The 15089-nt window shown below is 54.2% G+C and overlaps 1 protein-coding gene across 1 annotated transcript in view; it reads right to left on the bottom strand.

Moving 5' to 3' along the window:
* Positions 1-14578, bottom strand: part of Adcy1 (adenylate cyclase 1) — a 91958-nt gene extending 77380 nt beyond the window's left edge. The window contains exon 1 of the mRNA XM_048337775.1: positions 13940-14578. Coding sequence (XP_048193732.1) covers positions 13940-14578 — 639 coding nt within the window. The remainder of the gene's footprint in view (positions 1-13939) is intronic.
* Positions 14579-15089: the final 511 nt, after the last annotated feature.

The raw sequence follows: 15089 nt of genomic DNA, 5'->3' as shown, positions 1-15089 counted from the left end.
CAGGCAGGTGCATGCAGCAAAGTGTGGAATGAATCCAAGTCCAGCAAGAATTCCGAGTCTGAATTATTATGTTAAAGCCCTAACGTCATTAAGAAGGTGATGGTAGACTCTTATCCAATGTGACTGGTGTCCATTCTAAGAAGAGAAGATTAAGACGATATGGGGAAACAACCATCTGAGACTTCAGATAGAAGACAGCAGCTCCCAGTCAAGGAGCAGCCTGGGGCAAGGCCAGCCTCAGCCGCGCCTGGATCTCCAACTGCCCACCACCCGCACTGGAAGGAAATAGGCTTCTGTTATTTCAGCCCCAACTTTCCGTAACTTTCACCCAAGCAAATCGATATACGTAGAATCACTGTGAATAGTCACTGTCTCTAAATGACGTGGGAGGCCAACAAAGAGTCTGGAGAGGTGAGACAAAAGCAATAGAACCTAGAATGTAGGTTTGAGCATGAAGTACACATGGCATAAGAGGAAGCATGGTGCCTAGAGTCCCTGCCTTGTGATGGCCAGCATGAGAAGACAGCTGTGATGGCCAACACTGGGCCTGCTATGAGCCCAACAAAAAGGGAGAGGGTTTAGGGTAACACAGACACCCAGGAATACAGCACTTGTGATGCCAGGGCCCGGACCTGACCACAGTGAAGATCCAACAAGACAGAATATTCTTTGCAGGAATTGAAGAAGACCAAGAAGACTCTCCTGCCATTTACTCCACCATAGCCTAACACTCACCGTGACCCAACACTCACTGTGACCCAACACTCACCACAACCCAACACTCACCATGACCCAACACTCACCATGACCTAACACTTATCATGACCTAACACTCACTGTGATCCAACACTCACTGTGACCCAACAGTCACCATGACCTAATACTCACCATGACCTAACACTCACCATCATACAAGTGAATATTCACTGTAACCTAAATATGTCACTGTGACCTGAGTGTCTCTCTGAGACCTGCACTCATTGTGACAAGAAAATAATTGTGACCTGCATCTCATTGTGACCTAAACTCAGTGTAACCTGATAACCTCATTTTGAATTGCACATCCATAGTTCTCTGAACCATCGCCTGGGCATTTCACTATCACCTAAAATCCTACTGTGGCTGGGAGCTCTCTATCGTCTCTGATGTCTTCCAGTGAGCTGAAGATGTCACTATGTTTGGATTGCATCACCATGACTTCCACATCTCACCATGACCTGAGCTCTCATTGGGTCCTGCCTTTTCCCATGACCTGACCTTCCATTCTGACCTCAAATCCGAAAGCACCTCACTATGACTTGTGACCTCAGAACCTCAGTGTGACCTGTCATCTGAGCACCTCACCATGACCTGTGACCTGAGCACCTCCCTGAGACCTATCACTTGAACACCTCATTGTGACCTGTCACCTGAGCACCTCATTGTGACCTGTGACCTGAGCACCTTGATGATACCTATCACCTGAGCACCTCCATATGACCTGTGACCTCAGAACCTCAATGCCACCTGTGATCTGAACACCTTACTGTGACCTGTCACCTGAGCACCTTGCTACAACCTGTCACCTGAGCACCTTGCTGTGACCTGTGACCTGAGTACTGCACTGTGACCTGAACCTCCCATTGTGATGCGGACAACGTGACAGGTGTGATCCTAACACCTGTGGGCAAATTCCCTCATGTCACATCCAAGTGAACCCTAAACATCTCATTGTGCCCTATGCATCACATTGTGCATTGTTGGGGGGCTCTGGACCCTCTTTCCCCCCTATCTCCCGGGGGAATGCCTGATCCCAAACTATGAAAGAACACTCGGCTTTTATTCCTCCCACCGGCAGAAGGAACAAAGCGTGTTCTCATGGATTACACTGAGCTGAGGAAAGGTTGCCGAGACCCCCCTTTCCCCCTCGTCCCCTCACGTGTCAGAAACGGCGGCGGAGAAAGTGGCATCGGGAGACAATTCAATGGTCCATACGTCTCACAGGATTTAATTGGGGTGGGGTGTTATATAATAGTAATGGCAGGAAAGGAGGGGGACTGGCCAAAGGGTCAGTCATAGGCTAAAGACCGTGTCCGTCACGGTGATGTCACGAACTTCCTCTATGGGCGGAGATCACAATCCCCCAAGGGCCAGGCCTCCACCATTAGACACGTGGCTGAGCCGAGAGGCGAAGACCGCTTGCTTCTCTTCCGGTTGAGGCTGGAAGGTGGGAGGGACTCCCTCCCACACTGCCCCAGGGCTGGGAGAAGGGCAGTGTGAATCCCCAACAGTGCATGACCATCTGACTGACCCGAACACCTCACCACCACTCCAGCAATGTGTCGTGACCTGAACACCTCATTGTGATGTGACCTGCATAGCTCAGTGTGACCATAATCTGACACTGTGAAAGTGAAAGAGAGCCGACTATCTCACCATGACTGGAAGGTGGCCGTGACTTGAACATTTCACAGTAACCTTAATATCTCACTGAACCAGAACATCCAACTAGGCCTGAATATCTCAATGTGACCTGAACAGATGTGTCCTCAACATCCCCCTGGCCCCATACCCACTCTGACTGACATGTATCTTACTGTGACCTGAACATCTTATTTGACAAGAAAGAACAATGCACTCTAACTTAATAACCTACTGTGACATGAACATCTTATCTGACAAGAACAACCTACTCTAACTTAATATCCTACTGTGACAAGAACATCTCAATGTGGTCCAAACCCACTGTGTCCTGAACATGTCACCATGAATTGTACGTCTCTCTGTGATCAGAACACATCACAATGGTTTGAACATTTCATGGTGACTTTAATCTCACTGTGATGTGAACATCTCAAGGTGACATGAATGTTTCTCCGTGGCCCAAAGAATGCACTGGGTTCTGATCCCTTCAACACACCCTAAACATCTCACTGTATCCTGGATTCCTCACTGGACCCGACATGCTATGATGACGTGTACATCTGTGTGACCCCAATCTCTGCTTTGAACAGAACACAGCACCGTGACCTGAACATCTCATTCGACAAGATTCTATCAACACCATCTGAACATTTCAACGGGACCTGAACATCATCACACTGTGGTTTGAACATCTCACTGTGACCCAATGTCCACCCGGATCATACCATATCTGAGCATATCACTATGAACCACAGATCTAATTGTGACACAAATATCCCACTGTGACACAATCCAGCTACTGCAACTTAAACATCTCACAGTGACAGGACCATATCACTCCTACCAAAGCAGCTCACTGTAACACAGGCACTGAGAGAGGCCTGCACTGTCCAACAAGACACCCGAAGGTAGAGAGTGTCAGGTCCCAGACACAGGAGTGGTACCCCCATGCCCGAGGCTGTGGGGCCCCTGTCTGGATCCCATCCTGGGGACAGGATATCAGGAATGCCATGGCTCCCACATATGCAGGGATGGACAGCTGGTCACCAGGCGAGTAACCACAGCCTCACCAGCCCCTTTGTTGGGGAGGAAGAGAGAGGCCAAAGTGGGCATGCCTGAAGGGTAGCAGCATATCTTAGGACATCACATACCATCGAGACACATGGCACTGATAAGTGATGTGGCTGGTGATCCAATACCATGGGGATCTGGAAACGGCAGAGCAGTGAGCCAGGTCATCAGCTGAGCTGAGAGATCTGCAGAAGGGCCTGCATGGGAGGCCACTGTTCACCTCCCAAAGGAAGTCAATGACAGGTAGACCCCAGCCCTTAAGATAAAACCCATAATTCAGAACAAAAAAACCTCCCTTTTGAGATCTGCCCACATCACAGCTTCCTTTATCCCATGCTCTTCCTGGAACACAATGGGCTCAGATGAGAACATCTGAAAGGGAGTCAGCAGCTGGTGCACTCATTGTCAGGATGACTGTCCAGTCCCATGGGCCATTCCTTCCTCCTTGTGGGCATCAGAGCACCTGAAGGTGGTGTTGGCAGGTTAGGGGGTCATGAGAAAGAACAGACTGTCCCCTCATTTCCACACAGCAGAGGTGCCCGTGAGCTTCCAGCCTTAGTGGCAGGAAGCTCATCTCTGCATTTTTATTAGCCACAAAACTACCTTCCTCAGGATGGGATGGGACTGGCCCTCAGGATGTGGGCGCAGACTGCCTGTGAGCCCCTCAAGAGGAAAAAACTCCTTGGGTCAAATAGCCAGGCAGCTCTGAGCCAAGCCCCACCTCCCAGCAGGAAAACCCATGAGGGAACGTATGGGAAGGGGGAAGGGACACTTCAGTAAGACCAGATGGCGTCATCAAGTGCCTCTCCCCTGTCAGGGGCAGGTGAGTTCTCCAAACCCATGGCCAGAAATGCATCTGCATTCAGAGAATGCACCGCAGGTACAAGAAACTGGTGGTATGGCTCAGTTCCTGCTGTCACAAGAGGGAAGTGACTTGGGGTCAGGCCTGCAGCCTGCAAAACCCAAAGGAAGAGACAAGGAGACCCAGCCCCCACATTCCCTGTCTCTCCTGGAGCCTGGTCTACGACACCATGGCCTTGTGAGCACAGGAGGCCCAGGTTGCTGGTCTGGGTCTGGATGCCCTCTCTGCACCTATACACACCACATTCTCCCCTCCCAACCCACCCCTTTCCCTTCTATACTCCTTTCCCCCTGGGAAGCCTAAGTCTGGATCTTTCACCATGGGCTCCTAACACACTCATCCCCAGCCTCCTGTGCCTGGGGTGGGTGTTGTGGTCATGGAGGCCCATGTAACCACGTAAAGGTTCCATGCCAGGAAGCTCCAAGGGGGCACAGAGACCACACTGAGGCCACCGGCATTCCTGAAGATCCCACCCAGATGGCCCCCAGTTCGGTGTAGCTCCCAGCACTGCTCCCTGAATGCCGCACCTGCCTACGCCCCTCAACCAGCCTGCAGACAGACACACTGAGGCAAAAGAGAGGATAGGCCTTCCCAGGTATCACCTGGCCTGCATGCTCCCCAGAAGAGCCCTAGGACCCACGTGAACCATGCCCCAGAGAAGGGAGAAGACCCAACAGCGGAGCCAGGTCTCCTGCCTCGCAGTGGGCAGGTAAAGAAAGTTCACTGTGAGGGTTAAGCATGTGATACTTGTTTTCTCTGCAGAAGGATACAGGGCTGGCTGGCATCAGACGCTGAGAAGTAGCCCACTACAGAATGAGCTCATTAGTCTTCATGGGACCTGTTTGTCAGGGCAAAGCTTTCCAGCACTGAGCCAGTGCTCAGCAAAGCTGCATGTAGCATGTTCTGGAATGAAGGCTATGAGCAACAGAATGTTACTTTATGTTTTTTCCTTTTTGTCAAAAATCAGGGCTCAAACTTGTATCTGACACTTTTGCTCAGTGGCTGGCACTCTATCACCTGAGCCATGCCTCATACTTTTGGCCATGCTCAAAACATTCCTGGAGCCAGATCTCTGTGGCAGGAGGGGGCCACAGGATGGTGAGGGAAGAGGCAGGGGTGGTCCACAGGGCCATGAGTGACAGCAGAATAAACGTCATTTTAGCTTAGAAACAGATGAGGATATTCACAAATATTTACAGAAATGTACATATACATGCATTTTCTTTTTAGTACTAGCAACTGAACTCAGGACCTCATGCTTGCTAGGCAAGCACTCTACCACTTGACTTTCAATCTCAGGCTTTCACTTTTTGTTTGTTTGTTTTTCAAATAAATTCTAGCTTTTCCCTGAAGCCATGATCCTCCTATCTCTCCCCAAGTAGCTGGGATTACAGAAACACTCCATTATGCCCAGCCTCTACAAACACATTTTAAAACTGTGCCTGCAGACAGAAATAAAGGTGTCCAGAAGCAACAAGGACCCCAGACATGGTCTCCAATGCAAATCTCCAGTGAAGGAACAAAGGGGTCTCCTGGAGCATTTTGTAGTGCTACAAAGTAAAGAAAGGGGTTATAAAAGACCACACACACACAGAGAGAGTGATAAGGTGTGTCAAAGGACACAGAAGGCAGATTTGAAAAGAATCTGAGTGGCCAGACTGGAGCGATTCAAGCAACAAAAGAAAGTGGTGTTGCAGTACAACTAAACTGTAAACTTTATGTGCACAAGCCCATATAGACGGAAATCAATGGCCAAAACACTAGCACAAGAGTAAGCAAACAGGAAAGCCTGGAGAACATCCAACACATCACTGTCTGCTCGGCCCTTGAGGGACTGCAACACCTCCTCAGTGTGTGCTGGGCACTTTCCCTCCTATCAAAGAGCAGAGAGTGGAAATGGAGGGTGATAATGGCCGAAATCATAGCAGCTTGCCAACAGCACGCTGTATCAACACATGTGGATGTGACAGGTCATAATGGGGATGCACCCCTTACCTCCCCAAGGTCTTCATGCTGTAAACCTAACACCCCAAAATAGCCCCAAGACCATCACCAGACATCAATAACCAGTGGTGGGGCCCCTGGGGCCCTTGTAGTTGATCCTGGGGCAGCCCAGATGTCCCACTGCATGGAAAAATGGCCCATCCCTATCTGACACCGCTATTCCTGCACTCTCTCCTGTGCAGTGGACAGAGACAGCAGCCACTGCCCAGGACAGAGCCTGTCCCCCTCACCTTCACCAATTCCTACCCAAGGGAGACCCTAGCCACTCATTTCTCTCCCACTGCCTGGCACAACTCATGCCAAGAAGCAGCCAGCATCCCTAGCAGCAGACCCTCCTGCCCTCCCATGCTCCCCAGCATGCCAGGGAAGACCACACCTGCCCTGCTCTCCATGGCCCCCAACCCTGAGCAGGGCCTGCTGCACATACATGTGCGTGCATGTACATGTGCGTGCATGCACACGCACATGAGCACATGCCCTGCTGTGGGGACAATGCACAGCCTTGGGAAGACAGCCCTCTCTGCTAGTGGTAGGGCTGCTGCTCCCACAGCTGCCACAGCCTGGAGACTCTCTCCTTCCCTCAACAGCCTCCTGATTCCTACACTGGGCTAAGTGATTTTCCTGTTGGCCTGTGGAAGCCCCTACTTAACCTCACCCATATTTTGTAGTAAACTTCTCTGCAATAAAATCTGCAGGGAACGGCCCTGCAATGGGAATCAAGCCTGGGAAGCATTCAAACTACCCATGGGGTAGCAGCCTCTGTGAGGAGGGTGTGTGCAGGCATGGACACAGGCTTGCTCCAGGAGTCCTCTCACACATTAGCTGATAGCACCTTGGCCACCACCAGCGGAGCTGACCTACGCACTGCTCTCCATGCAGCACACAGTGCATTCTCGTTGCAAACACAGGGACGGCATTGCCCTTGCATGGCCTCCCAAGTGTGTCTGCTCCTTGGGCTGAGCTCCTCCACCTCTTCCCACACTCCCAGCCACTCAGGGCACAATCTCATCCATGGCTGTGCTTTCATGGCTGGAAGGAGATCCGAATGTCACTCGCTTCCAACCACGGCTGCTTTTTTCTTTTTTTCAACTTTACACATAACTGTGTTTCTAAATTAACGTAATTGCTTGCTAGCTCTGTGTTTTTGAATTAATAAGTGTTTTAGAATTAGCATCATTTGAAAGAGGGCCAGCAAAATGTTGATCATTATGGGAGCTACTGATGGGTTCTCCAAGTACCACTGTGCCTGTCTCTCTCTCTCTCTCTCTCTCTCTCTCTCTCTCTCTCTCTCTCTCTCTCTCTCTCTCTCTCTCTCTTCACTTTGCAATGCTTGAATTTTTCATAATAAAAATAAAATAAGACAAGTTTAAAAAAGAATCCTGAGCTGGGCATCAGTGGCTCATGGCTGTTATCCTAGCTACTCAGGAGGATGAGATCTGACTATCACAGTTTGAAGCCAGTCCAGGAAGGAGTCCATGAGACTCTTATCTCCAAAAAACTACTCAGAAAAGCCAGAAGTGGTGCTGTGGCTCAAGTGGTAAAGTACTAACCTTGAGAAAAAAAAAATTTTTTAAGAAAAGAAGCTCAAGGACAGCACCCAAGCTCAGAGTTCAAGCCCCAGGACTGGCAAAAAAAAAAAAAAAAAAAAAAAAAAGGCAAAGAAAGAATTCTGTCATCAGATTTCCAACTTGTGAAGCTATAGTTGCCAGACTAAGGATGGGATTCTCTGGGGAGCTGTGTATCTCACACCTCCATGCCCGGGGGCCTCTGTGGTGTGAGGCCTCACTCCCCACCCCTGAGCAACGAGCACCCACTGTTGCTGCGTGGAGGACATCCGATCCTCAATCACACATAGCCTATCTCCCAGGGACAGGGACAGAGAAGGCACACGCAGTGACTGACACAGACAACAGTTTGCAGGAAGTCAGAAGACAGACACGAGGCCCCGTGTGGCTGAGTGCACTGGGGACGATTCCTATTGAAGAAGCTCCTTATATACCCCTGCCCAGATGTTCAGCAAGCAGCACACTAACATCTGAGCCCCCCCAAGAAGGTGTTCTGGGCTCAAGATCATTCACCAGCACCTTGGTGGGCTGGGGATGGCCAGGGACAACAACCAAGAACAGACAGTGGGAAAAGGCCAGATGTGCCAACCCTCTGTGAACCCTGTGTGGACCCTCTGTGAACCGTCCTTGTCCAAGGCACACAGCCCACATCCCTGTGAGCACATGGAGTCCAGAGCTCACACAGCACTGTGTAGCAGCAATGTCCCATCTATGGGAAGCAAAGACAAGGCAGTGCATGGGCCACACCCAGCACACGGCCTGACAGCAATCAGGTGATCTACACTACTAAAGAACGTGCATGCCAGTGGCTGAGCACCGGGAAGCCAGGCCAGCCAGGCATACCATGCAAGCACTGTCTCAGGCCAGGGCCACTTCCAAGGGCTGGAAAGTCTCCTTCAGAGGAGGGAACACCACACTCTGATTTACAGACAGACAGACAGAGCAAACAGCTGCTCTGTATTTCTAGAATGAAAGCATGCTGTTGTTCAGATTCAGAATGTGCTACCAGTATGGGCTTCTTCCTCTGCAGGGTTCAGAGGCTGGAACGCATCAAGGGACCCTATCAAACTGTGGGTGTCATCCTGTCCACCTACTCCTGGGGTTCTCTGAGTTTTACCAGCTGTTTTACACATATTTGCACCAACACACACACATGCATGGGGACACAGTCACACCATTCATGGTCCTGCTCAGGCACGCATGAACCTGCATGTGCACACACACAGGGACACAGTCACACTATGTTTGGTCATGTTCAGGCACACATGAATATGCATGTGTACACACACACACATGCATGGGGACACAGTCACACCATGCATGGTCCTGCTGGGGCACACATGAACCTGCTTGTGCACACACATACACATGTGGACACAGTCACGCTGTGTTTGGTCATATTCAGGCACACATGAACCTGCATGTGCACACACAAACATGCATGGGGACACAGTCACACTGTGTTTGGTCATGTTCAGGCACCCATGAACCCGCATGTGTGTACACATCCCTTGCACAGGCATATAGATGCCCACACGGAGATGCCACCTTGAGTGCCACATCGAAAACCTACACAATCACAGCCGAGCCCTGATAGACAGGCAGCATAGCTGTCCATCTGAGCTTTCTTCTCAGTCCCAGCTAAAGGCACAACAAACACTTGGCTGGGAGATCAGAGCAGGCCCTTCCTCCCTCCAGTCCCACGAGACAGATCACAGAGGGCTCTGCTGCCCTCAGCCCAGAGCAGAGCTCAGGCTCTGGCCTGGGCTCCCACTCTCCTCCTGGCTCTGCTCTCTGTGCCACCCACAGGGAGGGGCAAGGTGTGCTTTAGCACAATAACACCCAGGATGCCCTGGGCCTGGCTGAGCAGAAGCACAGGGAGACCAGGGGTTAAAGAAAACTGAGGACAAAGGGGATATCAGGGGGAGAGGGCAGGAGGGACAGCCAAGAAGGGGCCTCCTACAACTGAAATGGACACTGCTATGGAAACCTTGGGGCGATGCTTTGTTCTAGATTCAGTGAGAGATGGGCTCACTAGCTTCCCCGCCAAGGCCTCTGAGGTCCGGGCCCTGCTCACTCTCTCATTGGCCCTCAAGTCCTATAGGGCACATCAGTCTCCCTGGTCCAGGAAAAGTCTGAGCCTAGATTCCCGATGCCATAGTCCAGACTCTGGGGTTTTCTATGGTGGTGGAACTGGAGGTGCAGGAGGTATACGTCAATCAAGCTCTCGGCCCCAGGCCTGCTGAGCTTCCGCAGACTGTCCTCAGGGCCACAGCGCCCTCAGACATTAGGGTGGCATGTCTACCCATAAAAAACACTTTCTGAGAAAAGTGTGACATGTGAGTGGACATGAGTATGAAAGTGTGCAGGTGTTTATGTGGGTATGAGAGCAAAAGTGGGTGAGTGTGCATGTTTGTGTGCTAGCATGCATGTGTGTGAAAATGAGTGTGCATGTGGGGGCACTGGTGTGAGTGTATACCTCAAGTGCTATTGGTGAGTGTGGAGTGATTGGCACTTAAGTGTTCCTGAATGTGTATGTATGTGGTGACTGTGATGTTCGTGTGGGTATGTGCATGTGGGAGGTAAATGTGATTATGCATGAGCGTGTGTGTGCACTTGTGTGTGAGAACAAGATAGCATGTGTCCATGTGTACAAAAGCAGTGAGTGTGTTTACTGCAGGCATGTGTGCATGCATGTGTGCATGGGGAGGAGGGGCAGCCATGACTCACATCCTCAGGGAGAGTGCCTTGCAGCCTGGAGGCTCCGGGTCCACACTTGCCCTGCCACCCAAGCCTCTGGAGCTGCAAAAATGGGTATCACAGGCCACAGGATGCACCTCCATGGCACAGTGCCCCCCTGGCCTGGCCATTCCCCAGTTGGTGGAGGACAGGCAGAGGCCTATCAGACCTATGCTTTGGGGGTGGGGAGATCTGCCAACAAGTCCTCTAAAGCAGTGACTCACTCCAAAGGTTCAGGTCCACCAAGTCATCGACAAGCTAGCATGTAACCTGCTTCAGACACAGACAGATGGTAAAAAATGATACCTCACCAAGCCAGGTGGCATGGGCAGGTCAAGGAATGACTGCCAGCCACAATTTATGCATGGTTCCTGGAGGACACATCTACCCTAGGAACCATAGAATCAACAACTGTTCCCATTGGCAGTGGGGGAAACTGAGTCACAGAGTTCAGTGCCCTCCTAGGTCACAAAGCTACAAGGATGCCCTTGAGTGGTTAGGGAATCCACCCACTCATAAGCCACCCATTCCCATCTGAGTCAGTTATGGGGCTACCCAGATCCAAATCTGAAGCCACCTGCCAATACAGAAGGCTCAGCCCTGGCCTGCTAAACCTCAGAGGTGGGACAAAAAGGCAACACACTGCCCGGACCACAGTGAGCCCAGAAAGGAAACGCGGAGAGCTTTGGTGGCAGGCAAAGACAGAGGCACGCAGACACCTGTGTCACCATGACTCCTGTCTTCCTGTCCACTGTGAAGATCACAGCAGGAGATGCAATCGATTTCCTTTACATGGATGGGCAACCTAAGTTAAAGTATATAATGTGGACCAGGAAGTGGGGAGGGGGTCCTGACTCCAGAGCCAATGACTAGCTCCTGGTGCTTTGGTTGGGAGCAGCACCTGGACGCCCCTGTGGGGACCTGAGACCATGAGGCAGCATGCAATTTCCTCCATCATCCAGTCATCTTGCAGACTCTGGGGCACAGGCCCTAGGCCTGCCTGGCTGTCTGCCTAGAAATCAGAGCTGAGGAGGCAGCGCCATCAGCAGGTGACTGTGCTGCAAAGACAACAGGGTTTGTGGTAAAGCAGGAGCAACAGCTGAAAGCTAACACTCCCTAATGTGTGAGCCACCTGCTTCAAGTACCAAGTTGCAGAGCTCACTGAGGACCGACTTTCACAGATGACTAAAACTTGGTAATGACAGGACAGGATCCACTGGGGATCCCCTAGCACATTCCCATGCACTTGACTATAGAGTTCTCTATGTGGGTTCCCTCCCCTCAATGTCACCACCACCTGTGTCGACTCAAATATGCACATTCTAAAGAGGGCAACATGATTTAGGAATGGCAGAAGATTTCTAATATGTGCTTCTCCACTAAGAACTTCACCTTCAAGCGTCCCTGCAAGTGGGGGGTGGGGACGCAGGCTCTTTTTCCTTCATATAGATGAGGATATTGAGTTTCAGTGAGGGAATGTTTTGCAATATCCAGGGAGCAAGTAAGCAGGGAAACTCAAGTGCCTGCTCCTGAAGAGTCATTGCTTCCAGGATGAGCGCCCTCCCCCTGCCCAGAGTAACAGAGTTTCCTCTTCTCTCAGAGGGAGAGCAAGTGCACTTTGGGAGGCCACCTTGCTCCTTTTAAAAATCTTTGTTCTAAAAGGAATGCCTGGAGGTATCACAGGAAAATTCTTCATTTAAAAAAGAAGACAATATGGCTGGTGATGGCACCTGCGGACACCAGGTTGTCAACCATGGTGTGAACTGGTGACCACATAGCACGGAGGGATCCTTGGACCTTTCCCCCACCCCCACTCAGAAAACGTCTGGCATCTGGCCAAGCCTCTGGTTAGGGTGGGAGGTTGTCATGGAAATACAGGTCTAGCTATGGGGCCCAGCATGAGGTCCAGGCTAGACACACATAAATGGGTGGTTTGGAAAGAGGTGGGGGACTGTCCCCTGGGAAGTGTGAAGCCAGGACCCACTCCCTCACCCCCACCAGAGCTCCACCAGCCCATCCCATGCAACCCTCTGGCTCTGAATCCCTCTTCTCTGCCAGTCTTCTCTAACTCTAGCCCTCACCCCCAGTCCCCTCTTCCCTCCTCCCAAGCCCCTAGGGATAGCACATTGCTCCTTCTTCCTCAGCCCTTGCCCATTGGTCTGAGCACAGGTCAGTCTCTAGTTCTGGTGTCAGGCAAGTACTACCTCTGTTATCTGGGTCTGGATACTGGATGCTGACCCCTGGAGTACAGGTGCCTGACACGCCAACATCACACACACACACACACACACACACACACACACACACACACACACACACACCAGCATGCCAGTTACTCTTCCCAGATCTCCCCAGGGGTCCCTTGCCCCTCTCCATTTGCACCTAAGATGGGCACGCCAACCCCATCCGCCTCAGTGCACCTCCTTTTAGCTGTATGTAGCTTGAGCAAGAAATATTTCCCCCCTCCCCAGCCTGCCCACCGCTGGGCGGGGATGGACACAGGAAGCTCCCAAAGTCCCTGGGAGCCTCGGTGCCGGGTCTGCCTCCCACCCAGTGGGGCGGCCTGTAAGGAACGGGCGCCTCCGGAGTCTAGGAGGAGCCCGCAGAAGGCAGACGTCCCGCGTCCCTGTCCTGGCCACCTCCTCACCTGCCAAACTGGGAAAGCAGTGACAGTTGGGGCGCTGCAGAGGCGGTGGGGACCGGACCCTGCGTGACCTTGGCTAACTCCGCTCCTTCAGTGCGATGTCCGGTCCACAAGGTGTGTAGCTAAGGAGGCTGGAGGGTGTTCCCCCCACCCACCCAGGCCCGCACCCCCTCCGGAGCCCGGGGACGGGGAAGCCAGCCCCAAAGGTGCTTCTGGGGAGAGGAGCCCGGGACGGTGCCAGCCCAAAAGACGGCTGGGAGCCCCGCGGCCCCCCGGACTTTCAGTCCTTCTTCCGGGACCGACGCGGTGAAAAAGGGGTGGATCCAGGGGCTCTGCCCTGACCTCCGCCCTGGCCGATAACCAGCCGCCTGATCTTGGGCCAGTCTCCCCCCACCCCCACCCCCGCTGTCCCGCACCTATCAGGCGCTTCCACACCGCGCGCCCAAATATGCTTTGCGGACCTCGGAAGAGAGCCCTGAGTGGAGTGGCACGGCCGGCTGAGTGACCTTGAAGAACACCCCCCACGCCCCCTGCCAAATTCAGGACCTCAGTTTCCCCACCCGCCCAACGCCCGGCGTTACTGGCAACCCCGCGGGGCCCGGGGTGTCCCAGGCCGCACTGAGGGGGGGGGGGGGTGCGGGCGGCACTCACCGTCCTCCAGAGACGCGGGCGCTTGGCGGGGACCAAGGTGGCGGTGACCAGCAAGTGCGAGGCAGCCACCACAAGCCCAAAGCCGACAGCCAGCAGGCTGCGCACGGGCAGCAAGGCATAGGACACGAAGGTGACCAGCAGCAGCTGCCAGACGCCCTGCTCCGCAGCGACCGAGCCCGCCGCCGCCCCGGCGGAGCCCCTGGCGGGGCCGCCCAGCGCGAAGGGGCAGCAGAGCAGCGCGAAGGTGAGGCTGAAGAGCAGCGCCAGCTGGCCGACCTGCTGCAGCTGGGACGCCCGCAGGGAGCGCACGTTGGTGACCACCAGCAGCGCCAGGAACAGCACGCAGTGCACCGGGTGCGAGCCCTTGCCCAGGCCGGGCGCGGGCCCCGGCGCGCCCAGCAGCTCGGCCAGCGCCAGCGTGCCGGCCAGCAGGCTGAGCACCGCCAGCGCCTTCAGCGTGGCCGCCTGCTCCAGCCGCAGTGTGTAGCCGCGGAACAGCGCCTCGAGCTCGGGGCACGCGAACTCCTCGCCGCACGCCCCGAGCCCGCGCCGGCCGCCCGGCCGGGCCGCCCGCTCGGCACCCCCGGGCTCGCCCGCGCCGCCTCCGCCGCCGCCTCGGCCGCGCGGCGCCCCCGCCATCTCAGCGCCATGCAGCGGCCGCGGCCACGGGCGCGCCCCTCGCCGGCCCGGGGCGCCGGGGCGCGGGCGGCGGCGCCGGGGCGGGCGGCGAGGCGCCGGGGCGCGGGGCGGGCGGAGTTGGGGCGCCGGCTGCCCAGCGCGCGCGCCCCGAGCGCGCCTCGCCCCCCTCCCGCCGGCCGCGCCTGCGCACTGGCGCCCGCCCGCACCCGGGCCGCGATCCCCGGCGGCGCCCGCGCAGCGGCGGCCGGCCCAGCCCCGAGGAGCCGGGGTCCCGGGGCGCCACGGTCCGGGGATGCGCACGGCCCTGTGAGCCCCAGTCCGCGCCCTGCGTCCCCCGCCCCCCCCCCGGAGCGAGCGGTCGCGTGACCTTGGGCGCCACCTTCTCCCCTCGGAGTCTCAGTTTCCCCAGCCGGGCGCAGTGGGACACCCCGTGATGTCCTCTGGGACATTAAAAATAAATAAATAAATAAATAACTGAGATTCCCGGTGGAGCCAGACAGTGTCCTGCCAA

The sequence above is a fragment of the Perognathus longimembris genome, chromosome 2, assembly GCF_023159225.1.
Source record: "Perognathus longimembris pacificus isolate PPM17 chromosome 2, ASM2315922v1, whole genome shotgun sequence".
In the NCBI taxonomy this organism is placed as follows: domain Eukaryota; kingdom Metazoa; phylum Chordata; class Mammalia; order Rodentia; family Heteromyidae; genus Perognathus; species Perognathus longimembris.
The sequence above is the reverse complement of the archived record's forward strand: the minus strand, read 5'-3'. Positions and strand labels throughout refer to the sequence as shown.